At 43.5% G+C, this 26,824-nt stretch overlaps 1 protein-coding gene across 4 annotated transcripts; it reads left to right on the forward strand.

Moving 5' to 3' along the window:
- Positions 1 to 96: 96 nt before the first annotated feature.
- Positions 97 to 26,725, forward strand: sh2b2 (SH2B adaptor protein 2). 4 transcript variants are annotated; one of them, XM_083773969.1, is made up of 10 exons: positions 97 to 486; positions 722 to 834; positions 13,812 to 14,763; positions 16,751 to 16,852; positions 18,022 to 18,113; positions 18,536 to 18,636; positions 20,149 to 20,310; positions 20,445 to 20,644; positions 22,802 to 22,976; positions 24,352 to 26,725. In XM_083773969.1, the coding sequence occupies exons 3-10, from the start codon at positions 13,843 to 13,845 to the stop codon at positions 24,681 to 24,683; spliced, it is 2,085 nt and encodes a 694-aa protein (XP_083630095.1). In that variant the 5' UTR covers positions 97 to 486; positions 722 to 834; positions 13,812 to 13,842; the 3' UTR covers positions 24,684 to 26,725. The 4 variants fall into 4 exon arrangements, with proteins under 4 accessions (XP_083630095.1, XP_083630096.1, XP_083630094.1 ...); XM_083773970.1 differs by lacking the exon at positions 722 to 834 and having other exon boundaries at positions 471 to 486; XM_083773968.1 differs by lacking the exons at positions 97 to 486; positions 722 to 834 and adding an exon at positions 4,686 to 4,865.
- The last annotated feature ends 99 nt before the right edge of the window (positions 26,726 to 26,824 follow it).

A 26,824-nucleotide genomic window follows, 5' to 3' on the forward strand; every position in this document is an offset into this window, starting at 1 on the left:
ACACTCCACCCCTCCATTCTGTCTGCCTCTGCCCTCACACACTCCACCCCTCCATTCTGTCTGCCCCTGCCCTCACACTCTCCACCCCTCCATTCTGTCTGCCCCTGCCCTCACACACTCCATCCCTCCATTCTGTCTGCCTCTGCCCTCACACACTCCACCCCTCCATTCTGTCTGCATTCGCTGTGCTCGCTGGGATGTTTCCATGGAAACAGACTTCCTCTGTCAGGTGGCTCTATATACTGGATGCTTTCCTGCACTCTGATTCGCTCTGACAGTGTCTGGTTGAATCAGTCAAACATGTGATTCCAGCTCAGCCAATCCAGATTCCTCATGGAAACACAGTGCACCTCTACCCCTTCCCAAGAGCCCCCCTGCATATGCTGCTGCTGCCTACCACACCCACCCCTCTTGGAGACGGAGAGACGCACCATCCTTGTCTGTCTCTGTATGTGTGTGTGTCACTCTGAGAAAAGGTGATGGGAGGTGAGTGCCATTCTGCATCATGGATATATTCATTCACAAGTGTCAGGCTTGGCTGCACTCAAAAGTTATTTGTGAATTAAGCTGATTCTTTGGTAATTAGATATGCACATGTATCTTCCTTGTGGTGTCTAATATATAAATAATTATCATTTGAGTTTACTTTGTCAACTCACATTTGTTTGCATTCAAACACTGTATCTGTCCCCACTGGGCCGGCCCCATGTGTTGTTTACAGTGATGCTGATGCAGTTCTATTTTGGGCCCTGCCCCAGGGGGGCTCAGATAACATCATCATAAATATCTTGCACAGTTTTCTTGCCAGCTCTGTCCAGGGAGTTCAATCATCAGGTACAGGGGTTGCACAAAACACACACACACACACACGCACGCGTGCACGAGACACACACTTAAGTCACTAAACGTACTTCATCATTTAATGTCACCCCACAAAGATATTTAAGTGGAAATTATTAATTTTCAGAGAGACACCATTGTAAGTTGCTCAGTGGCCTTGAGGTTAGAGTGTCTGTCTGACTTCAGACTGGTAAGTAGCAGGTTCAAACCCCGGCCGAGTCAAACCGAAGACTATGAAATGGCACACAATGCCTCCTTGCTTGACACTCTGCATCAAGGGTTGGATTGAGGGTACCGGTAAGTCCCTGCGACAGTGTCATGTCCACTGTTCAGTAGAATAGATTACTTCTAACACCCATGTTTTGGGAGGTCTGTAGCCTTGTTTTAAGGGCCTTTGAGGTGCTACGTGGTACCAAGAGGTGCATGCATAGTCGAAGAAACCTTGTACGAGGGCTCTTAATCTTGTTCTTTGATTTACTTTTTTGATTACGTTGGTGGCCATTTTATCACCGGCAAGATTAGCCTCCAGGATGGAACCTAGGTAGGTAATTGCATCTTTTAGTGTGATAATATTGTCACCCACGCTAACCAAGAAGCCATCTGCCTTGCTAAGATTACTATTTGATCCGAAGAGAATGGATTCAGTTTTTCCCAGGTGTAAGGATCTTAGAGTATGGTAAGGATAGTTTGTCAGTGAGCCAGGTGCAGATTCTACTGAGTTCAGAGCAAGTTCATAGTACTGCATGGTAAGGATACAGTGAGGTGCTTATTAAAGGTTAACTTTGTCGCATGTTCCTGCTGATACATTGATTCTCAAACATCCTCAAAACAACCCCCAGGAGACTAATCTCCATTTCAACCACTTTAGGTTCATAGGAAATCAACTCAAAAGCCAGCCTATCTCCATCTCCGTTTCATCCCTCCGCCCACTGCCCTCTCACCGCTACAGTCTATATGTGGCCAAATCTCAAGTCCTCCTGATCAATGATACCCACCGCCTATAATGATGCCCACCGCCAATAAGACCATCTTTTGTGCGTTTTGTTATGTTTTTGGAATTTAAGTTGGAGTAGCGGCTCCCATCCCCCTGGGGGGTGAACAGGAGTTTGGCGCGGCTCCGGGCTCCCATCCCCCTGGGGGCTCTTGTTGATTCATCCTTCCGGCAGGAAGTGTCTGAGGATCAATACTCTGAACAGAATGAGAGACGGGTAGCCTTCACCCATGCAGCACATGACTTTTTAAAATGAACTGGCCCCAGCTCTAGTCTATTGCAAGTCTGAATAGAACAATATAACACAGCGGGTTGTAGCACAGGGCACAACGACGGGTTAATCCGCCCCTGATGATCGGGAATGCTCTTGTTATGTTCTTACTTTCCAGAGCAGCTTGTCTCCATTTTATACCACCTGCCCTAACTCTTAGTCTTAACAGGTATATTTAGTCTTTCACTACATCATATAGCCAGAGCCAATCCTCTCAGAAAAGATTAGAGAAGAGAAAAGATTAGAGAATCGTAAACATCACAGAGAAACATGAGAAAGCTTGTTAAGCAATGATAAACAACACACGCCGTAACCATGTAATTGTGTCTTTATAATCACTCCCTGCATATAACTCCCTAAGCTCAGCTGTTTAAATAAGATTGTTGCATAGAAATCATAACCTGATTAATGTCTATCATTAGATCCGAGAACTTATCAGGGGTTAATTCAAGCATGTGAATAAGATTAGCTTAAATTCACAAACTTTCTTAAAGAGTTTGATAAGCCTGTATAGCATACCGGTAGGTATACTAGGACTAGGTGATTTACTCCAAACATTACTAATGTAAACAAAAAAATCATATTACAGAAACAGAATAGGCCTACATCAGATACATTACTTTGCATATACCCAAGACAATACAAGGGTGGAAATGGTAGAAATGATAAGGGTGAAATAGTGGGGCAGGGTAGGTTGGGTTTAAGAAGAATGTCTTGTATGCAAACGCAAAAACAATTAAGAGATAAAATAATAATAAAGGAATATCATATCTATATAGTGTTCAAAATCAAAATGGAGTCAATCATATAAAATCAACACAACTCATTCTAACACAGTAACATTTATAGCATTCTAATAGCTATGAAGAATAACTGGGGGGGGACTAACCCTAACCCTTGTGTTGTACCACTCTGATTAACAATGATTTTACAATGATGCTTAAAGGATTGCACAAAAAGCCTCGGGGAGTGAGAGGTCACTGAACCAATCGCACTTCTAGTTTGTTGTTCTGAAAGAACAATTATTATGAAAACGCAAGATTCCTGCTAGTTCATTCAGCAGTCAGTCAATGATGTTACTGTAGTGACCATGCAGCTGCCGCCTCCACATGAATGTACACTGTAGGCCCTGTGATTGTGTTGTGTTTGGTATGTTTGTAACCCTGTCCCTGAGTGATGTAATTGTAAGACACTAGAAGTTCAGGCCGCTCCGTGACCTCTAGAGTGTACGTGGCACCGCCATATGACTGATTGTCAGTCCTTTTATGGGCATAAATGGAGATTCTGCATATCAATAGTACAGTATATGGCCATATATGGACCTGGCCCCTTTTGTGCCTATATGAGACTTGTGTTGTAAGCTATTTAGTATTAGAAAGACATTATTGTATATTGTTGTAAAATAACCACTGTCAAGCCGGTCCGTGGGAATCAAAAGGTTGGGAACCCCTGGTTTAGAGCACTTATGATGCATTGAATGTCAGCCAAGTCTATGGACTTTTAATGTTTGTTTAGGGCAAAAAAACATTGATGACGTGACATGTGGCCACTATAAATACAGTGGGCGCAGATGGAAAAAAACATTTGGATTCCATGTGTCCAAGATGGAAGAATGTCCATCAGCAGTGTAAAAAGCACCAAGGCTATTAAGATATTTAGTAAAAATCACACCCATGAAGTAAGTGGTGCAACTCCGTGTGGGCGTCGCCGGGGGGTCCCAGAAACTTCCAGACCCAAAGGAACACGCCCAGTCAAGACCACAAAAAAGATTTTTCAGATAAATGTCAGTATATACCGGGGAGAAAATCACAACAGTACTGTACTGTACACTTACAGTACTGTACAGTACAGCATAAGATCACGATGGTCTCCCAACAAGGAGAACATGATGGCGAATAAGATTTATAGAATTCAGTTCACTTCAGTTCTTATCAGTTTAACCACGAGTTATAGCCACGTACCATGACTTGATTACTATTATCGTAGGCAACTTTTGCTCATCTCAGCAAGTGTGGCGACAAAATCTTACACCTTTGCCAAAAAGAACAGATATAAGCATACCGTGGCATCCGGAGCGGCTCCTTTAAAGGGCCACTTCACCCCTTTTGCAACGCCATGTTCATGACATGACCAAAAATCTGTGGACTCACTTCCTTCCTAGCCTCGGTCCCAGGCTTACTTGCTTCCTTCCTGGACTACAAAGTCACATCTCCATGCAGCCTCGAGCATTGTAGGTTATTCAGCAATCCAGTCAATCCTTGTCAAACACACAGACGTCATTATTTTTCTGGCCATAGGGTGCAATTTTCAAATTGTGGTACTACAAATACTATTAATATTAAGTGACTGCAGTTTCTTTCAGCGGTGAAATGTCCCTTTAAGGGGAATCGGCGGTGGCTGTTAAATAGATCACACACACACACACACACACACGCACGCACGCGCGCGCGCACACACACACACACACACACACACACACACACACACACACACACACGCACACGCACACGCACACGCACACGGCCGCGCCGCCCCCCCAAAGAAGGGGAAGTGTCCGTGGAAGCACACAGCCTGCCAAGCCAACGGTGCAGCAGCGCGAGTTCGTCGAGCAGGGAGATGGAGACCAGCAGCAATCATCTGGATAACAAGAAATAACACATTGGAGTAGGCTACTGTTATCTTGAATAGCCAGTATATCAAAAGACAAAAGCAAAGCCAGTCGTCTCACCGACATCATCATCATGCAAGGAATGCTGTACTGAGGTGAGAGCTGCCTGCTGCATTTTATTTCTTTATTGTTTTGGTGTGTGTAGCCTAAACTATGTCTGTGTTTTCCCAGACTTGTGCCTATTTACAAGCAAATTGAGTTGGTATGAACGTGATTGGTGCTGGTAAACACAAGCATCGTCATTTAGGTAGGGATAACAACAAGCCTTGCCTCGTTCGCAGCCTCCAGGTTGGTGCTGAAGGAAAGCTGCCGTGTTTTGGTCTCCATCCCGATTGACTAGTCGGTGCGAAAACGCACGAATATGCCCAAAAAGTGGGCATAAATAAGGACGACGACGATATTGTCCGATCAGCCTAGCCTATAACTGGATCACCGTAGGCCTATTAGGCTGAGCGTTGAAGGCAGGGAAGACGGATTCGTTGGTTATGCTGAAAGATGCTCTTGGAAGCTACGCCTGCCAGGATTGGGGGTCGCGGTAAGGGGCTTTCCCGATAATCCATGTAATAGCATTGAGGCCCTGAGGAGGGGTTAAGTCTGGTGGTCAATAGGACTACCTATATAATACACCAGATCAGGTCGTAGAAAGTACGCTGTTTCGTATGGGTTTTGCGTGTGTCGTTCGTTGCTTAGTTTGTGCGGCTGCATGCGGCCTCATTCATTTCATTTGCTCGATCCATTCTTGTGTCCGCAACAGCAGAGGAGCATGAGCCATTCACCATATAGGAGGCTGCTGCTGTTTCCCATTCATGAATTTATACAATGTTCATATAGGCCTACTGTTATAGGCTTGGCCGCACACAGGCCAAGACTATATACAGTCATTAATAACATGTTATTGACTTTATCCATGACTTTATCTATAAAATCTAATATGTTCGTTGTAAACATATTTGGGCACGAATGATAGGGTCATTTGCGATTTGCCGATGCAGCCCAGCTGGTCCAGTGTGTTAGCGAGTTCTCACTAATGCACTGGACCAGGGTTAAACACAATGTCAACTGTCAGCAGAGGAGAGTGATGGTTGGCATTATCTATGCATTAAACTGCATAGATTTCAGTTTGAACAATGAACAGTTTGAATAAAGAATGTCTTCAGTATTAGCTAACTAGAGTCCAGGCTAACCTACAGTAGAATATTGACGTTCATTTACTAATCGAGGTCATCAACAAACCATCAATTCCGTTGCTCTATTTTCAGGAGGCCTTTATATTTGACACGTTCAGTAGCTTTATCCATGGTCATCTGTAAAATTAATTAGTGTGTAAGAGACAGGAAATGGAACTGAGTCGTGGAATGTGCATCTCCCACGCGCTTCATCTTTATCACTGGCAGCCATATGGGAGCCTGCCTAACCTCGCTCAATATTTACATTATCGCTGTTTGCCTGAGCGAGTAGACAGTGTGTTTTATGCATGTAATCAAATCTAGACCTACATTACTGGGTAAGAGTCAGGTGGCTAGATGTAGTGTGTGTGTGTATGTGTGTGTGTGTGTGTGTGTGTGTGTGTGTCGCTTGCATTTGTATGATGGGTTTAAAATATGACTCATGGTCGAGGGGTAGAGTCGTCATGATTCAGGAATGCCCATTTTCATCATGTCTGGATTCCTATCACTGCTGGCATCTGTCTGTCTCTATACACGGGCAGCCATGGGCTACTTATCAGTTACCCTTGAATATGTCCTCTTGTCTTGTACACATCTCGGCACCTTTTTGAGACAGATCTTTCGTTATCATATCGATGTTCGTGATGTTTATTTCACATTTGGAACTGGTACAGTATACCAAAGACAAAGAGCATTGTCTGTTGCTAAGGAAAGACAGTGGAGACGAGGCTGTCAGTGGTCAAGTCAAAGGTCAGTATATCTACAGTATGTCTTTGCCGGTGAGAGAGGAGAAGGGAGGGGGGTTACTTTCACCTCTTATTCCTTGTCCAGCCTTCTGCTGTTGCTTCTTCCCCATCTAATTCCATCAGTTTCTTTCTGGTCTACCCCTCTGTCATAATTCAGTGTACTTACAGTACAGACCCAACAAAAATGTCATGGTGATAATCATGTAACTGTGCCATCCAATCTAAGGATTGAATTGCTTTCTCAAGCAAGTTCTTAAATGGCCTTTATACCAGTGAATAAAACCCTATGTTTTATATGTGGATCATTTATGACAGCAAAGCTATAGAGTAGTTTTGTTTTGAACAAATTGTTTGTCCCTTACAGTCCTGATCTTGTCCATGACACAAATAATGTTTAATTATGCTGTGGTATATATATTGTGTGGTAATAATGCCTGAACATGTGTGAGCCATATGCACACATGAGAGAGAGAGAGTGTGTGGGTGAGAGAGTGTGTGAGAGTGAGTGTGTGTGTGCGCGCGTACATGCAAGCATTCCACTCGTAATCTTTATCTTTGCCTCAGTCAGATAGCAGGCTGTGTTGCAGAGTCAATGCTTTACGTGTCATTTAATGTCCTTAAACTACTGAAACCATTTGAATCGTGTGAAAAATAATTGCATTGTTGGATTCTAATTTAGGATTTTAAAGACTGTGTAATAGGCGGTGTTGTAGGTAGTGGTTGTACTAGCGACTAGCCTACTGTATGCAGCTGTACACATGTCTGGAACAGGGAGGCTAATCTTAGAATGCATGGCTGGTCCTAAACTCCCTAGGGTGGGAGCACAACATCGCCAATCATTCTCATTAGCCAATATGCCTCACAGTGTGTAGCCTACAGTAGTAGGCTAGTGTGTGTGTGTGTGTGTGTGTGTGTGTGTGTGTGTGTGTGTGTGTGTGTGTGTGTGTGTGTGTGTGTGTTTCAGTAGCATATTTCACTAACAAAAATCTATGTTAAGGAGCATTGCATATACGCTCTGAAAATCTCATTGTACCTACACTCAAGTGTGGTGGCTATAATATAATTATTTCATTGGTACCATATTATGACTCATATATAGAGATATAATCAACCATAAATACTGGACAGCTTGTACTGTCCAATCCTGTAAAGGCTAATTTATTATACTGGTTGGTGCAACAAAAGTTCTGTTTTTCCAACTGCAGAAATACGTCACTTTGACAAAGTATAATCTAGCCCTGAGCGGACTCTATGAAGTATGCAAGGAGTGTGTTTTGCAGGTTGCAGTTGATTGGTTCTCCCTACATAATGTCTCTTTCCTTTCATCTCCGGTCAGTTTACTGTTACAGACAGATCTCCCAGCCATCTGACAGAGATATCAGCCCTGCTCCCCTGGGAGGGGGGGGGGGGACTTGTGGTAAATGTATACAACAATAACAGATAGTGAAAAGGAAGGGGAAATGGGGAATAAAGGCAAAATTATACTTTATCGAACTACAAATTGCTAAATTATTATACACTTGTTGAAATACAAATCGTTCATCTGATATTCAGCTAGTCCCTAAAACCTTTTTTCTGGATGAGGTGTGTCAGTCAGAATGTACCTTCAGAGGCTGTCTGCAGCATTACTCCTTCGTCCTTTTACTTATAGGTATTTGTGGATCTGTATGGTGCCCCCACCCACATGGTGGGCTACTGGAGTGTCTCCACTCCTGTATACATACATCCCCTTTTAGTTCCTCCACCTACGCACGCACACACACACACACACACACACACGCACGCAGTGATTGTTTTAGCAGCTGGTCCAGGGAGCAAAAACACGACCCTCTCTATCCCCTCTTGCTGTATCATGATTCCTCTCCTCACTCTTTGTTCCTTACTTTAACAAGCTTGCTGCTCCTACACATTCACCCATATTCACACACATATCCTCCTTCTCCCTTTTAATATCATTGCCATTGTGTCTGGCGATCCCCTCTGTCCTGATTCACAGCGCAGAAGAGGTTGCAGTGTACTGAGCCTCCAAAAAATGAAACACCCAATCCTGTCCACTTCTAATGGCTTGTGTTTCATGCTGACTTTGTGCGTGCGTGTGCGTCTGAGTGTTTGGGTGTGTGTGTGCGTGTGCAGGCAGTTGTGTACAGTCATTCAGTATCCTTGAGAAAGGCACATCCTCTTCTTAGCGGAAGGGCAGCAGCTCGAGAAATGCATCTCGTTGCATGTTGTTTTTTCTGCTGATTGTGTGGAAAGATAGCTCCAGAGCAGGTTTTTAAATAGCTAAAAGGGTATTGACTGACTCACAGCACACGACAGACGCATGGGATTAATTGGGAATTGTTGTGACGCATGGGAATTGGGAATGTCAACTTAATGATAAAATTTGGTCGGTTGGTTGAATGAATGACCAGATGTATTTTATGGATGCATGAATAAGTCACAGTATTATTTATTAACACATGTATTTTGCATGAGGAGCTACATTTACTTTTCCAGCAATGTTGTTGAAAAATGGTTCATGTAAACTGGTTCCTGCTGGCACTAAGTGGGAATGGATCTCCTTCAGAGTATCTGTGGGGGCAGGAAACCCATTCGTTCACAAATCCGACCTTCCAGGCAGGGCTTTCTCTCTGCCGTCGTGGCTGCCCGTTGCTGAAACTTTAATGAGGCGTATTTCTGTTCTCTGATGATAGCTTATGAAAGAGGCTCCATCGGACTATGACTCAGCCTGGAGGTGAACGTGAGGGAAAACAACACAATGTTAACATTCACCTTACACAGCAAAGTGTTAATGGACCTGATGGTGCTACGCCAAGCTTGACCCCATAGAGAGAAGTAAACCAACTGAGTGGTGCAATAGTTTTAGCAATAGTTGACACAGCTAAAATCACCCTAATATTGACACTATGGATCCTAGCTCCACATCCTGTGGGACGTATGGGCAGGTAAAGAAGCGATTTCTGTTAACATTTTGCGTGCTTCAGAGTTCAGACCTCCTTTTCAACCCCACGTTCATCTTGTGTTTTTTGTATGTCTCAGAGGAAGTATTGTCCCTTTAATGGCCATAAATAGAGATCCCTGTCCCTGATGTCGTCAGTGTTGGCATGAGTCATGACCATATTTGGGCATGCCGCTTTTGTGCCCATATGGAGCTGACTGATTTGTTTGTGCCTGATGCCACGATACATTGAGGTTAGACAATACACTCCAGGTGCATTGGTAACTATACTTATGTGGTTATGACTGAGGCATGGTGACATGACGGTAATGTCAGAGGTCCGCCCGCCTGCCTGCCCTCCCTTAAGCCAATATAAGGATATAAGCTGTGTATATAAATTATATACACACGTGTATATAATTTATAGACCCCCAGTGTGTGTATACTTGAGATCTCCATATATGGGCATATTGGTTGGATCGGCAGTGCAATGCAAGTGTGCGTAGAGGCCGAACTCTAGATGTGAGGGCTGCCTTGCGGTGTGTATTCAGCATGATAATGCATCTCTCCTGAGATTGACAGATGATCCTTCAAACAGCTGTGACTTCTGGGTATATCACATCTTTTTACCCTGGCTTGGCATCTCATTGGATTCAGATCTTTGTGTTCTCTTAACACCAGGGGGAGATGAAGGGGGAAAGACAGAAATGAAGAGAGAGAAACCTTGAAACTTTGCTTCCCACTAGGAAGTGAAAACATTTGCAATCCACTGTAATGCTTCAGGAACTTGCATGCATGCATTGTAAATATTTATGGTTATGTTATGAGTTATGTAGCAGAAGCTGGTTGCTCTGACAATAAGCTGTCCCGGCTTAATGAGGGCTGGGCGTCTCCACCTGACCAGCTGCCAAACAAAATAATAATAAAACAAATCTTATTCGTTATTTTGACTACCGCAGATATCTGTAATCTTGCAGAGAAAGAGTGAATGAAAACTGTGGTTGGATGGTGGTGTTGACATTGTGGTTGGTTGTATGATTTGGATAGTAGTTTGTGTAAGATGTTGGCTCCATGCCACAGTTCAGACAGACAGACAGACACAGAGAAAAGAGAGAGCGAGAGCGTTTTATCAACGATGTGATGTGGTTTGGCACCTCTTCGGGAGGCCGGACAGAGCACTGAGTCATACACACACAGGGGAATAGACAAATGGAAGGATGAGTGCGTTCGCGTGAGAGGAGGAGGAGGAGGAGGAGGAGGAGGAGGAGGAGGAATAGGAACAGGAACGCAACTGTTGTCTTTATTCAAATGGGCAAAAAAACAACACCACTGGCACTCAGTAGGCTATTCAGAAGAACAGCAACGCAGAAGTGACACCATCACACAATTACAGCTATATGTGTGAAGTCCAAGTTCAAGAATTCACTTGATCCAAGTGCTTGGAATGGAGGCGTGGCCCTTGCATGTAAACACACCCCCAAGGGCGTCTTGAGTGACAGACATGCTGCTGCCTATACAGTATATTATAGATCACATTTTAACGAACTGTTATTATATGCCTTTCTCTTCTGGATGATTTCCTCATATGAATGGAAGTTGGACCCCAATGGAAATGCGTCAAAGTGATTAAACATCCCCTTAGCAAACTTTGCAAACTGTTGGGGTTCCAACATAGTTGACATATCTGTGTTATGTATCGAACATGTATATGATATGACACAGTGATGATGTGATGACACAGTTTTGGCTGATGTGATGGTAATCATTCTGCTGGCTGTATACATTTCTGTAACAGCAGCACTGTGTGGCTAGCGTGCCTGTCACTCAAGACGGCTGTGGGGGTCTGTTTAGGTGTAAGAGCCATGCCTCTATTCCTTTTGCGGTGCGAACTGTAAGCACTCGTCAAAGGGACCATCATCTGGTATCATGAAGTTAGGAGATTACTAGGTTTATTAGGAGATTACTAGGCTTAGTTCGTATACATGTACATGGTTATTTCTTATAAACTTAGTTAAGCTTTTTCTTTTTCTTTTTTGAAAATCTCATTTAGAAAAATCTCTCCATCCACACGACAACGTAGCTAAGTGTCCAAACCAGCCAAAACCTCAGTTTTTTTCCGCATAAACAGAGTTTTTAAACATCTACACTGTGGCCAAGGTTTTTTTTAAGATTCGTTTTTATGGGCCAGGAACACATTTGCGTGTGGGCGACCACCACCAATTGAACCCAGTGAAGGCTACGTTTATAAAGATACCTGTGTACCCATTAATGCTATATCATCTTCAGCTGTGTTTACCTGTCAGCATGGCTACAGTGAGAATGGTCTATCTATTGGGATTAGGGGGCAACAGTTAATCAAATGTATCAATTTAATTGATTATAAAAGCTAGTTGATAATTCATTAATTAATTAAAATAATTCATTAATGATCACTTCCATTTTTGGTATGTCATTATTGCCATTTAAAGCTTTGTCGTGATGCGACACATAGTTAGCTTCTGCTATTTATTTATTTTAATAAAAAAAATCACATCTGTGTGAACTGAGCGGTGCAACTATACCTTTATTGTTATAGTTACTGTAGTGTACTGTACTGTGCTCTGTACTGTATTGTAGTGTACTGTGCCTTGTACTGTACTGAACTTTGATTATGTTTGGAGATTTTTTTTGGAGAACAACGTATGGCCGTGTGGGGGAACATCCAGACCCCCAGGAACCCAGGGGGCCGGCCCGGTTCCGGAGAGCCTTCCCACGTCTGAAACGGTCAAGAAATGACATAGTTGAATTCTCTGACACTCCCTCCCCTGTCAATAATAGAAAAAGAGCTTATCAGAAACCCCTTTAATAGGGGCATCATTTCTGATTTATACTCTATCTTAGTAGAATTCTCTCCTGAATCCTCTGAATCCAAATATAATGCATGGAAGGCTGATCTACAAGAGGAATTGACATTGGAAGAGTGGAGCTCAGCCTGTATGGATGCTCAATCCCAGACGGGTAACACTCTGTTAAAACTGTTGCAATATAATTGGCTGATGAGGGTTTATATCACTCCAGAGAAATTTAATAAATTTAGTGCAGATATTCCAGATACTTGTATCAGATGTGGTAAAGAGTGAAAGAATTCTGGGAAGAAGTGAGGAGGGAGATTGAGAAGATATTGTCGATAGACATTGAGCTTGACCCAAAACTGTTTCTATTAGGTCTTTACCCACCTGGCCATAAGATTCAGAGTAGCGAACAAAGATTTATAGATTTATGTTTACTACAAGCCAAAAGGGCTATAGTCTTATCGTGGAAAAAGATAGGCAAACCCAGTATTGCTCAGTGGTTTAGGGTGTTATCATTGTGTCTTCCTCTGGAAAGAATCACTTATACTTTGAAGAATAAACAGAAGATGTTTGATAAGATATGGGGACGGTTTATCCAATATATATTACGGTTAATGATTTATCTTATTTAATGGTGGAAACTGAAAATGTGTAATTGTATTCTCTGCAGCTGTTTGGTCTTGTGGCCATAAGGACTCTGTTGTTGTTACCATTCTAAGTGCCCTTATTTTATTATACTGTATTTATATATGTATGTATTGTATGTTTTGTTTTTGTTTTTGTTTTGTTTTTCATTTTAAGTAATTGTATTGTCTGTATTATGTATTTTTTTGTTGCATTGTCCGTTTGTCAAAAAAAAGAAATGCAATAAATATATTGTTAAAAAAAAATGACATAGTTATCATGTTGCAGCTTTCCGTGTTCGGACACGTACGCAAACATAGGGACAGACAGTTACTGTGTGGGGTAAAATATATAATAAGAAAACAGTCGGCCCAGGCCATAGCGTAACGGTCTGGGCACCGGACTGGTAATCCAGTCGCAGTGTGCCGCGGGTTCGACTCCCGGACCCGACACGGCCTTTACTGCATGTCATCCCCCCATCTCTCTCCCGTTTCCTGTCAGCCTACTGTCTGTCCCTTCAAAAATCAATAAAAGGCGTAAGCCGCAAAAAAATATCTTTAAAAAGAAAAAAAAAAAAAGAAAAAGAAAACAGTCGATAGTTGCAACCCTAATTGGGATGTCTGTTTCAGTGTCAACATATGTGCTGTAGCTATCATTTACTCTTTTCATTCTATACCCATTCTTTGTTTTGCTTTGTTTGGTATTCAAACTAACAACAACCTCCCCCTCCCTCCAGCCTCTCCCTGGCGGGTTGGCATGGCCCAGTGATGAACGGAGCGGTGGTGCCTGGCAGTCCGGAGCTCTCCTCTTCATGCCCGCTGCCTGACTGGCGAGAGTTCTGCGAGCTCCATGCCCGAGCCTCCGCTGCAGACTTTGCCCACAAGTTCCAGCGCTTCCTGACAGAGAACCCATGCTACGACTCACCCGGCGCCGACGTCAGCTTCTCTCAGCACTTTGCCCAGCACTTCCTAGAGTGTTTCACAGCGGCTCTGGCCCAGGCCAGAGAGAACCAGGCCGGCTCACCGGGGGAGAACGGCTCCAGCGTGCCGCCCAAGTACAGCATTGTTCCTTTCCTGGGCATCCAGGGCTGCCCGCTGTCCTACGGCCACGACCTCTACCAACGACGCAAGGACGCCGGGGCCTCCAGCGAGTCCCTGGACAGCATGGATAGCGGCGGAGGGGGGATAGAAGGAGGAGGGCGTGGCACCGCCTCTTCCCGAGGCCCTCAACCTCCACACAAGGTGTCTGCCCTTGGCCAATCACGTAGTTCCGAGGACGTGTCTGTGAGCCACCCGAAGGCTCGCTTCAAGAAGGGCTTCTCCCTCAGGAACATGAGTCTGTGCGTGGTGGACGGTGTGAAGGAGATCTGGCACCGACGGGCCTCCCCCGAACCCGACGCTCCACCCGGAGCAAGGAAGGCTAACGGAGGAGGAGGTGCGACAGGCGGAGCAGGCAGTGAGCCAGGGGCTGAGAAGTGGTCTCAGAAGCTCCGTCTCCCCAGGGGGTGCCAGGGCCACAAGGCTGAGCTACTGGAGATCCAAAGGGAAGGTGCTCTGAGGTACATGGTGGCTGACGACACCAGCTGTATGGGCAACGCACAGTGGCAGAAGTGTCGTCTGCTGCTTCGGAAGTCAAAGAGGGAGGATGGAGGAGAACAGTTTCTGCTGGAGTTCTATGTTCCACCTAAGGTTTGGACATTAGCACGCAGGCACACACCACACAAAAAGTCACTGATGAGTAGGCTTGATACAGAAAATCAGACCCGTCTGAAGTGAGTGGTGCTTTACTTACACATAAGTAAAAATTAGGCTTCGTAAACAAAAGTTACACAGGGCACATATGACAAAGAACTTAACAAAGTGACAAACATATACAGTATTTAATAACTATAAGACTTACAACATAATATAAATAAATCGTGGAAATAGGCGCTGTGGACTTATTGATCAAGGAAATGATTATGAAGATTATGCAAAATAATTGAGATTATCTCAAATAATTGTGATCAGGCCTATATAGATGATACACGTACAGCCTATTCAGACCAAAAGATTTATGATGAGACGAAACCGTTTAAAGCCTGATTTATACTTGTTGCGAACGCAATGAGCACTAACTATGAGACCCTGCAGATCATGTCTCTGTGTGTGTCTGTCTGTCTGTGTGTCTGTCTGTCCCGCTGTTACACCGCTGTATCACACACACACACACACACACACACACACACACACCTTAACTTAAAAAAACTTAACTTAAAAAATGGAGAAAAAAAAACTTACATAAAAAAACTTAACTTAAAAACAAACTTACATAAAATTAAAAAAATAAATAAAAAACTTTAAAAAAGAGCTGGCCAAAATTGTATGTGTGTCGATACTAGCCCAACATAAAAATAATAGTGTCAATCTTTACTGCTGCTTAAATTTCACAGTACCACACACTTTCGTAATTTATTCTAATTGTTATTGCAATTTACGATCTGCGTTCGCTTCCCACGTTCTCGCGTCTTACTTGTATAGTATAGTATAGTATAGTATACTACTATACTATCATCTACAAGCTCACTGTGATGATCTTGTAGATCTGCTATTTTAATTATATCACACTACAGAGCACAAATTAAGAATTAGAATGTTGCATAGAAAAATCTCAGCAGTTTGAATTACCCTTAATAATGCATAACGCATTATTAATATGCAATTCATCAACATCTGAGTAGGAAACCTAAAAAGTAACAGTTTTGTTACTTGTGAGGTTTCCAGCCGACAGAGACAAAATCCTAACAGTGTATAGTTTGGATGGTGTCTGGAAGACAGACCGAGACATAAAATGTTGGTCTACAACTCTACATCAATCTACATGCTGCCCTCTGTGGCCAAGATCACACTGCAGTGTGATATTGGCTGGCTTCCTGCATTATGACACAGCAGCAGGACTTATAGGCCATTCAATATAAGATTTGTCCCAAAAGAAATTGCAATAGTAATCATTCAAGGTTTTTTATGATCCTTAGAGTCATCCAAATAACATATTACAAATTGTGAATTATATAAATTTTGGATCATGGTCAATTCAGGGGTTGAAAGTTGAGTACCATGTACATCCTATATAAGGCAAAATGTCTAATTTGAATTATGCTTTAAGTAGCATTTAACTAGTTATTGCACGAAAAACACTCCTTGGGCTAAAAACGGCCATAGCCGTCATCACAAATGTGATGAGGTCAGCACATTTGGGCACATTGGGCACATTAAGGGCAAGTGGCTGTGGCCGTTTCTAAGGATGTAGCAATGGATTCAGAATCATGAATGCTACTTAAAGCATTATTAGACATTTTTGCCTTATAACTTTCAATCCCTGAATTTACTGTGATCCAAAATTCACAATTTTTAATATGTTATTTGGATAACCCTAAGGGATCATAAAAAACCTTGCATTTTTACTATTGCAATTTCGTTTGGGTCACGCCCCTTTTTAGCTTAGATTGACTGGCCTATTAGGGGCAGCTAGAACTCTCTCTCTCTCTCACGCAAGCACGTCACACACATACACACACACACACACACACACACACACACACACACACACACACACACACACACACAGTAAGTTGGCACCACTTTTTGCTGTAGCATTGTGTGTTTTGTAACAACTGTATTTGTTTGCTTAACCCAGTCATCAAAGCCCAAGGTCAGCATCCCCCTGTCAGCCATTGTGGAGGTACGGACCACCATGCCACTGGAGATGCCCGACAAAGACAACACCTTTGTTCTCAAGGTAGAACGCAAATAGAACTGCACTCATGCGTGGCACTGGGGGGCATGGGGAGTTGTTCAGTCTGAAACAGGAAATGGCTTTCCACAGACTGCCACATGCGCAGCAACACTATATTCTGATAGTAATCGTTGCTATAGTATAGATGGATGGATGGATAGATAGAACAAACAATTACAATTTACAATTTACAATTTAGGCATTTAGCAGACGCTCTTAATCCAGAGCGACTTACATTTAAGCAAGAACAAAAGCATGGGAATACATCACATAAAAGCATTTATCATGAAACATGCGTAAGCTAAGAAAGTAACAGTGGAATATCTATATAATGAAACTATACATACATATAATGAAACTATACATACACTATACATATAATACTATATATACATATAAACTATACATATTTACTACTATGCTATACATATGTACTATGGCGTGCTATGACTAAATACAATACAATTATAGATAGAAAGTATAGATTGTTTTTTCAGTAACGGGAGTATCCCCAATCACTCCAGCTCTTTAATAAACAGAAAATATTTTTTCAGGTGGCATCTTTGTATGAGAAATGGAATCAAATGAAGTGTACTGTCACATTACATGCAAAAGCAGAAACGTTTTGATTAATTTGATTAGTTATTAACTGTTAAGTTTAACCGAATCTATTAACTATTAACATCCCTAATCCCGACCTGAAAATGCATTTTCTTTTTACTAAAAAGCTGGAGAGACTCCTTTTACTTTTACTCTATTTGATGTGTGTGCATTGGTAATCAAACAGTACTACTCTGAGTACTCTCTTTGATGTGTGGGTGCTGGTATTCAGATGGTACTACTCTATTTGATGTGGGCACTGTGCACACGTGTGCATGTCTTTAAGTGGCTTAAGTGTCTCCGGTTTATGCTTAACTAGTGTAATTGGTTCCATCTATGCGTTACAATCAGCTGCAGCTGTTGATGCCGTGATGATATGTATACGGACAGACAAAGCACACGGTCAAATGTAGAGTGGCTGGCACCGCAAAAACATAAACATCATTCAGTTGAAAGAAAGAGGTCGGCATTAAACATTTGACCGGAGCGCTTCTGTTCAGTGTACTGTGTTCAATGTGTGCCCTCTTGAACAGAGCACGGTGTGTGACTGGAGTTGTTGGCTCTCTCTACAGGTGGAGAACGGGGGAGAGTACATCCTGGAAACCATTGACTCACTGCAGAAGAACTCATGGGTTGCTGACATCCAGGACTGCATAGACCCCGGGTAAAACCGCCAAATAAATATTTGCTGTTGACTTGAGATGGAAAGAAGGCGGAATGGAGCATACACAGTCATTAATCATCCAGTTAGAAGAGTTTTTTTAGACAGGTTACTCTCGCAACAACATTGCTGTGTACACACACACACACACACACACACACACACACACACACACACACACACACACACACACACACACACACACACACACACGTTCCACTTGAAGTTCAGTTTCCCAGGTTGTGGGAGTTCTTGCAGCCCAGGACATAAACAGAAACATTATTTGTGTGGTTGTTTGTGGGCTTTGGTGTGTATTGATTTGCGTGTGAGGACATTTGGCTGTGTTTTTTGGCATGCATGCCTGTGTGCATACATTCACTTGTATACTTTTTTGCGGTCCAACTGACACGTTTGTTTACGCACAGCGACAGTGGCGACGACATAGAGCTGGCGTCATGTCCCCACGGCCAGTCCTCCAGAGACTGCAACATGGTGGCCTCTTGCAGCTGTGAGTTGCTCTCGGAGGGTAAGAATGATCACAATTTCTCTTCTGTCCTCATCAAACATAAACTGTCCATCATGCAAGACATATAACCAGATTTCCAGTATCTTTTTCTTTCTTTTTTTAAGGCTTTCGCCTTTATTTAATATTTTTTATAGAGGGACAGACAGTAGGTTGACAGGAAATGGGGGAGAGAGATGGGGGAGTGAAGGCCATCGGAATCTGGAGTCGAACCCACGGCACACTGCCAGACTCGGACTACCGGCCAAGGTGCCTGGACCGCTGAGCCACGGCCCAGGCCTTATTTATTATTTTTATTATTATTATTATTATTATTATTTATTTTATTCTGTTCCAGCTAGTGGTCAAAACCTTTCAGCGTGCCAAAGGGAGAGGAAATGATCACCCCCCCCCCTTAGTTTAGTGACTACCCCACCTCCTTATAACCCCCTTCTTTTTTCCCCAACCTGTACATATTTGTTTTTTTTACCTTTTATGATGATTTGAAATTTGTTGTTATTTTTCATGTCATGATTATGAATTGAATACCCAGGACCTGAATGGAAACAAGACCGCAAGGACTTTTTTCGGTGATCCCTTTGGAAGTGTTTGACTGTACCCTGTACTGATTACATTTCTGTTTGACTGTACCCTGTATGATTATATTTCTGCCAATAAAGTAATCAATCTGCAGTAGAAAACCTCAGGTAGCCTGAATATAAAGATAAACCTGTATACCTATACATATACATGCATCCTATACATGCATAGTAGCACTAGTGATTATATACTGTATACCTCAAAACCTGGTACTATATGGCGACTGCGGTGATGGGCTATTCTGTGGCAGGTAGAAGCAGCCTGATATAAATGAACTCATTCTCTGCTAAAAACGACATTGAACGACTTTTATTAAAAGTCACAGATCGCCTAGGACGACATTGAACGAGCTATTTGTGTTATAATGCATCCAGCATCGCTAGTATCATTTTTACCGGTTCTTGGCTTCTCCGTCGCCTGGCAACGCTTTGCTTCCGTGTTGTGACGTCATTTATCTTAACGACGATCGTTAGTGGTGTTTATCTCTAAATTGAAGCTCAGATTGAGGTGATCACACAGAAAGAACGTTTTAGCTCAATAAAAAATCCCTGCGACCTCACAGTACCATATTATCGCTTCTGGCAAAAACGAAAGTATCTCCCTGTGTGCCCCGGAAATGATTGATTGTTACTTCCGGTTCACAAAATCAGATGGCGGCTCTTCAGAATAAGGGCTTACGGCTATGGTCTATGGCGGCATTTTGCAACAAAAACTTGACCTTAAAGTAAGGGTGCCTGACAAGGGTAAGGGTGCCTGACAGATAATGATAAGAAAATGTACAGAAAGAAGGAAGACAAACTTTACATAGCTTTTGCATGTGAATGAGGAAGTCTTTTCTTGTTCTCATAAGAATTCTGTTCATTTTCAGTCTATGTTCTTCATTTTCGGTTTCACTAGTCATAACACACTGCTCTTTGAATCGCTGTGTGTTTCTAGGCATCTACCGTACCTCCGAGAGGCCCTGCAGTACAGCAGCAGAACACTACAGTGCCCCCTCAGTCCGCTGCAGAGAACCACCTTTCACGCAGCACCCTTCCCACATGCCTTTAGAACGCTTCCTCCAGTCTCCAGAGGCACAGAGCTCCAACGCCAACACAAGTAAATGCATACATATCAATACGGATACTAGTGAGACTTTACGAAAGACAGGAAGAGCGATTCAGCCAGAGCAAAAGATTGAATATATGCGTTGTTGATCTGCTATTTTAAACCTTTTATGTGCCTTTTTCTAGGCAGTGAAGGAGCAAAAGACACCGATGCGGATGCCAGCCTGACAGCGTACCCATGGTTCCACGGAACCCTGTCTCGCGTACGTGCAGCTCAGCTGGTGCTAGCGGGCGGAGCCAGGAGCCATGGGCTGTTTGTAATTCGCCAAAGTGAGACGCGGCCAGGAGAGTATGTCCTCACCTTCAACTTCCAAGGCAAAGCCAAGGTGAGGCTATAAAGACAGCAGAGAAGAAAGAGAATTTAAACCAACCATCTGGGAAGCACTATCGTCTTGGGTCTTGCACCTGGTTACAACAATAAGAGATAGTGGGATGTTATTGCAGCTTATCTGTTTGGATCAATCAGTCCTCCTAAAACCCACTGTTCTGATGAATCAGACCTGTTCTTGTGACTTTGGGGGCTGCATATGGCTGAGAGTATTCTTGTGTTAGACTCTGGACAGTCCAGAGTCTAGTATACTGCATATGGCTGAGAGTCTTGTGTGAGACTCTGGACAGTCCAGAGCAGAGCACACCCTTGAGAGATGCAGTAATGTCATGCCATGTGTCCTCTGGTGTAACACTATCCCCCACCTCACTTCCTGCTGGCCAGCAATGTCGAGGAAGTTGGAGCTGCAGACTGCTCCTCTGGTGTCAGTCTTTGGCATTTGGCACATCCAGACAGTGCTCAGTGTCTCTGCTTGTGTCTATTTGTTTTACTTGACTTGACAGAAATAGTAAACCAAACAGAAAACGGACATAAAAACTGTACTATATATACTGTATATATGTACAGTATGTATGTATTAGGGATTTTATAGATCACAACAGTACAATATCCAAAATTACAGACAATATCCAGTCTAATATCATGATATGGATATAATATTGATATTAGGGATGTCCTGATCAGGTTTTTTTGCTCCCGATCCATTTCCGATCATTTGAAAATGGCGTGATCGGCCCCGATTTCCAATGGGAACAACCCTAGTATGTATCTATCTATCTTAAAGTTCAAGTTGCATTTCTGTCTGTCTTTGGCGGGTATGCAGATTATGCCTTCAGCAAATTGTTAGACAATGGTTAATGACCATGCCTGAGTGCACAAATCAGTGTTGTTAGGCGATGTTTGTGATAAGCGCAAATAGCCATTGTTAGGCACCGGTTTTGGAGAGAGGGTGTGGTGAGAAGGGGTCCTCTATTAATCCCGTAGTGGAAATTCAGTTCAGCTTCACCCAGCTGATGGATGCTCAGATGGTCATGATGAGCACTCTGTTAGGTTTCTTGCTCTGGGACACGTAAACACGCAGACTAATGGTAAATTCATATAGCGCTTTTATCCAAAGCGCTTTACATAGATTGTGCATTACATTCACCCACACATTCATACACCGATGGCAGAGGAAACCATGCAAGGCACCAACCTGCACATCAGGAGCAATTAGGGGTTCAGAGTCTTGCTCAAGGACACTTTGACACCTCCTCTGGTGGAACCCAGGATCGAACCGGGAACCTCACAGTTTTCCCACCCGGCCGTTCTACCGGATACTCTACCCCTGAGCCACTGCCTCCCAGACTGGGAGGTAACCTGATTACCAGACGCCTCTCTTCCCACTAAACTAGAGGGAGAGGCCAAGAAACGGGGAGGAAGAGAGGCTGTTTCACCCATGCAATAACCCGGCCAATTCTGAATACGGCAACCAGAACACACGTTATAAGTGATCATGTTGGGGCACGGTGGCACAGTTGGTAGTGCCTTCGCCTCACAGCTAGAAGGTCCTGGGTTCGATTCCCGCTCGGGGCGCCGTGGGTGCTGGCGGCGTGTTTCCTCCTCCGCGTCATCAGTGCCCATGCCCGAAGGCGGGGTTGGCGAAAGGGCCTTTCTGTGTGGAGTTTGCATGTTCTCCCCGTGTCCCCTAGGGTAGGTACCCTCACAAAAACATGCAGTAATCCTGGTCTCTAAACTGCCTCCCCCTGGCCAGCCGGGGTGCCTGATGGAGGGGAAAGGAACTGGTTGGAATAACGTGCTCCTTCCACGCGCTACGTCAGGTGGAAAGGAGCAACTTGGACACTCAAGCATGAAGGAAGCATGAGTTAAGTCCGTTGCTCTCCCCAGGTTGGCGGAGGGTGTGTAGAGCCCAGGATCACATTAGATGATTGACACAGGGGTGAAAAATGGGTTACAAAATCATGGGATAAAAAAATATATTTAAAAGAAAATAAGTGATCATGTTTTTATGCTTGTGTATTTATTGTGTTTGTGGTTCACTTCAATTCTGTGTCTGTCCTTTCACCCCCTCTCTTCATAAATAATTTAATCCTCTGTCTTTCTTTCCATGTGGCTACTCTTTCTTTAACATACCATCTCCTCATTGCATTCCCAGCATCTGCGTCTGTCTGTGAATGACAATGGCCAGTGTCACGTGCACCACCTATGGTTCCACACCGTGTCAGACATGCTGAGACACTTCCACGCTCACCCGATTCCCCTGGAGTCTGGGGGCTCCGCTGACATCACACTGCGCTCCTACGTACAAGTACAGCGGTGCACCAGCACAGGTACAGTACATGCGAATGCATTATTAAATATTGGAGTTGGAATTTATTCAGTCTTCTACAAGCCCCCATAAAGAGGTTTTAAATAGATTTTAGTGTTATCTTCGGTTGCTGTGTTTGTTTTGAATGAATTAATTAACAACCCACAATTTGGTCGTAAATATTGTCACTGAAGGATACGGTCTCAGCCATTCAGCATCCAGGGTTGTTTAATGAAAATAATTCATACATAGTCTAGCACAGTGGTTCCCAAATCTTTTAGCTCAAGACCCCCCAAAAATTGGACATTAGCCTGGGACCCAAACTAGTGAAAATGGAAGGCCCTGAACGGCATGGCCAGCGTACGGAACTCTGAACCTTCCCCGTCAAATCAAACTCAGCTTCTTCTATGCAACAGGGGTGGTGGTGGCTCAGGGGTAGAGTGGCCGGATGTTCCCAGTTCGAACCCGGGCTCCCCCAAAGTTAGTGTCGAAGTGTCCTTGAGCAAGACTGAACCAATAAGTGCTCCCCTGATGAGCAGGGACACATCGTTGATGTAGGCCTATTCCTTTTTTTCTTTACTTTTTCTTTTTTTACATGTAGCACATATACATACAGTTTTATATTAACATTTTAGGAGTGAATACATATGTTTTGATGGCTGTGGCAGCCTCTCAGCTGGTCAAACAATGCTGCTCCGCCGTTCTACGACAGAAAAACAGGTGAGGACAAAGCGTACGACAGCTCCCGACCAGACGTGATTTTTATCCTGGCACAAGTTCAAGTTCAAGGTTTTGCGGAAATGGTAAATGCCGTAAATTGCGGTAATTTCGGCGTGCACCCATATTTTGGTGTACGCCGAGTTGATAAATGAGGGCCTCACACTCTACCCCGCCCCCTGCTCTCCTGACATGAATGCCCTCCTGTGCAGGAGCCAGGGGGAGCCAGGGGGAGTGAGGGGGCGATTATACCACAGAAGCTTTACATGCAGGCCTAGACTCTGGCCCCAAACCCACCCTGGTGGTCACAAAGAAGCTCTCTGTTTCTTCCAGGCCCCAAGCCTTCATACGCACACACGCACGCACGCATGCACGCACACACACACTCCAGTGTGTGTAAAAGGCTTTATTGATACACTGGTCAGGCGTGTCTTTGGCAGCAGTGATGTTGGTGTTATTGCCCACCAAGAGAAAGAATAATAAAGGAGGTCCATGTGTTTACATTCTGCTCTATAAAGAACCTTTTTACGACCAGATCTCTGGGACGAATGGTCACTTGGTCAGCACAGTTTGGATTATTTCTATGCTATTATTACAATGTGTCCTGTAATAGTAGGAATTATTTTTCTTTTCTGTTTGCATTCATCTTTCTTCACATAACTCCCATCTATCTGTTACAGATGTGACCGTGCCTCAAGTCCTCACCCCACCCAGGGATGCCGGCTGCCGGACTGAGGCGGTCCAGCCGTCCCTTCACCTCCCGGGGATCACACATCAAGCAGGGCCACTTCCTGAGGCTACTCTGTCCTCCAGCTCCTCCTCCTCGCCCACTGCCCTCCCCTCTCTCTCTCGCAGTGACCCGGGCAGTGGAGGAGGGGCAGGCGGCTTGCAGAGCAGGAGCAACAGCTCAGAGCGTCTGCTGGAGGCCTCTAGTGGTGCGTCTGAGGACTACCATGACACTGACGGAACACGCAGGACCCGAGCTGTGGAGAACCAATACTCGTTCTACTAAAGCCAATCGGGCCACAGCCGAGGGCCTACACAAAGGTTCTTATTGGGCGAGAGGCAAAGTTAGGGATTTTTAATCGATCGATATAAGGGATAGAAGTGGCAGGGGAAGGAAGCTCTGCTGCCGGCAGAACTGGTCCAAATCACTGGATCACTCCTCTGTTTTGGCAGCTTGTTTGTTTGTTGTTTTTCCAGATATGACAACGAGGTCGATATTGAACATTGGATTGATCTCAGTCTCTTAGCAGTATGTTCAGTTGAGTAATGCCAAAGGCACTTTTGCAACCTTCAGTCTAAGCTGTCAAGCGTATGAGAGAAGTAGGGCCCTAATCTGGTGTGTGAGTGACAGGGGAAGCAGTGGGCTAGTGTGGGAGAGAACGATGAGATGGACTGAGATGAAGGATAGATGCAGGAAGAGAGATAACATGAGAGTCAGTTCTACATATGGCTTTGATTCACCTCATCAGACCACTTCCTGTCCACCCCTACTCACAATTCCCTGGGAGTGGAGCCTTTGTCACCGCCCTGCTGGAGGATCAAGAGCTGAAATGACCCTGAAGAAACAGCACCGCCCCTCAGAGCCCCCGAGAGCATCCCCTTAATGTTTGTTGAGCTGCTTTGAATCTCTCCCGGATATCCTCGCCGTCCCCAAGGGTTGTTCCTACAAAGCCGTCAGAACACTAGCATCAGTACAGTGATCATGGGTGTGTTAGTGTTAGCTTGAAGATATTTCTTTCTTAAAGTGTACAGCCTGAAGGTCCTAGTGCCTGTCAATTACCCTGGACTTGAACAGGCTATTGACACACTCAGTTCGCCCATCATTATGGAGCATAATCGTTACAGCCAAAAAACAATGAATGCAGGTAAATCAGTTATTTGTCTGTTTCTGCTTAACACATACAGAACATGCATATTGCTGCATTATCACAATGTTCAGTTCACACTGTTTTATTGACGGAACATGGAAACGTGGGAGGGAGGAAGTGTGTCAAGCTAAAGGGCAACTTCACAGATTTTTTACTTGAATCCTGTCATTCAGTTGTAACTAGTATTATCTAGGTCCCTCCATCCGGTGCTGGTTCTATATATCACATCAATAACCTATTAGACCTATAGAACCCTTATTGTTAGGGAAGTTCACAGTGAAATAATTGCTTAATATAATAATATACCAAACCCAGCCTTGATCGGAGGGATCCGAAGACTGATGTTGAGTGCTTTGTTGAAGGGTGGCAGCATTGTGTACTGCCTACAGGTGAACTAATGTAGGTACAGTATGTGGACTGGAACAGTAGTCAATATAGTAATATTAGTAAGATGACATGGCCATGCTGGAAAGGACAGAATGAAATTAATGTGAAGTTGAGTATTGCTCTAAATTTTCAAATAGACATTTAGAACAGACAAGTATTCCCTGCTACTGTACGTCACATTGGCTGTAAAGAAAATAAAAAATAAGCAATCAGATAGCTAAATTATTTCATTTTATTATTATCAGTGATACAGTTGCATTGATTTGCTAAGTAAAAACCAGACTTTTAAGCCACCATAATAACACTTAAGTACCTTAATTACTGTATGATGTTTCTACCATAGGCCGTACTTTGTTCATTTGGAATCCAAATACCATCAGTTGACTTCTGTCCTTGAAGGCATGGTGGTTGTATGGTTGATGGTGGTGACATTTTAACTGTCAGTTAAAACGGGATTAACAGAGGAATGGAGTGGGCAGTTCTTGATAGTACATGTGCCAATTTGAATCCTATTTTTGAAAAGTATTTATTCCTCAGCTGTTGTTAATGACATTTTTCCTATCGTGTTTTATTTATGTAAAATTGATTTATTCTTATTAATAAAATATCTTCAGTGGAGTCTGTCTGTTATGATGAGAGCTCATGTCACATATCATGTTTCCTTTTATTTTCTTAACACTTCTTAAAACTGATTTTGTTGTCTGGCTGAGTTTTGAAGAGTCTGTGCAATTTTGTACAAAGTGATGTACTTGACATACTACTTTATATTTCTGTGAATAAAATGTGAACAAACTGTTGAAATGTTTGATTCTCTTTGTAAAGGAAATAGTTAGCACTGGTATTAGCATGTTATCAAACTGTTAACTTATTGATGTTGACATTGTCTGTACAA

The sequence above is a fragment of the Protomyctophum parallelum genome, assembly GCF_964188405.1.
Source record: "Protomyctophum parallelum genome assembly, chromosome: 9".
Classification (NCBI taxonomy): domain Eukaryota; kingdom Metazoa; phylum Chordata; class Actinopteri; order Myctophiformes; family Myctophidae; genus Protomyctophum; species Protomyctophum parallelum.

What these genes read in the sequence shown, in the direction of transcription:
- sh2b2 (XM_083773967.1), top strand. Translation starts at nt 5,256, where the DNA reads ATGCTGAAAGATGCTCTTGGAAGCTACGCCTGCCAGGATTGGGGGTCG. An exon ending in AGTTCTATGTTCCACCTAAG is followed by an intron (nt 14,764 to 16,750) that starts GTTTGGACATTA and finishes TGCTTAACCCAG; the next exon opens with TCATCAAAGCCCAAGGTCAG. An exon ending in CAGGACTGCATAGACCCCGG is followed by an intron (nt 18,114 to 18,535) that starts GTAAAACCGCCA and finishes GTTTACGCACAG; the next exon opens with CGACAGTGGCGACGACATAG.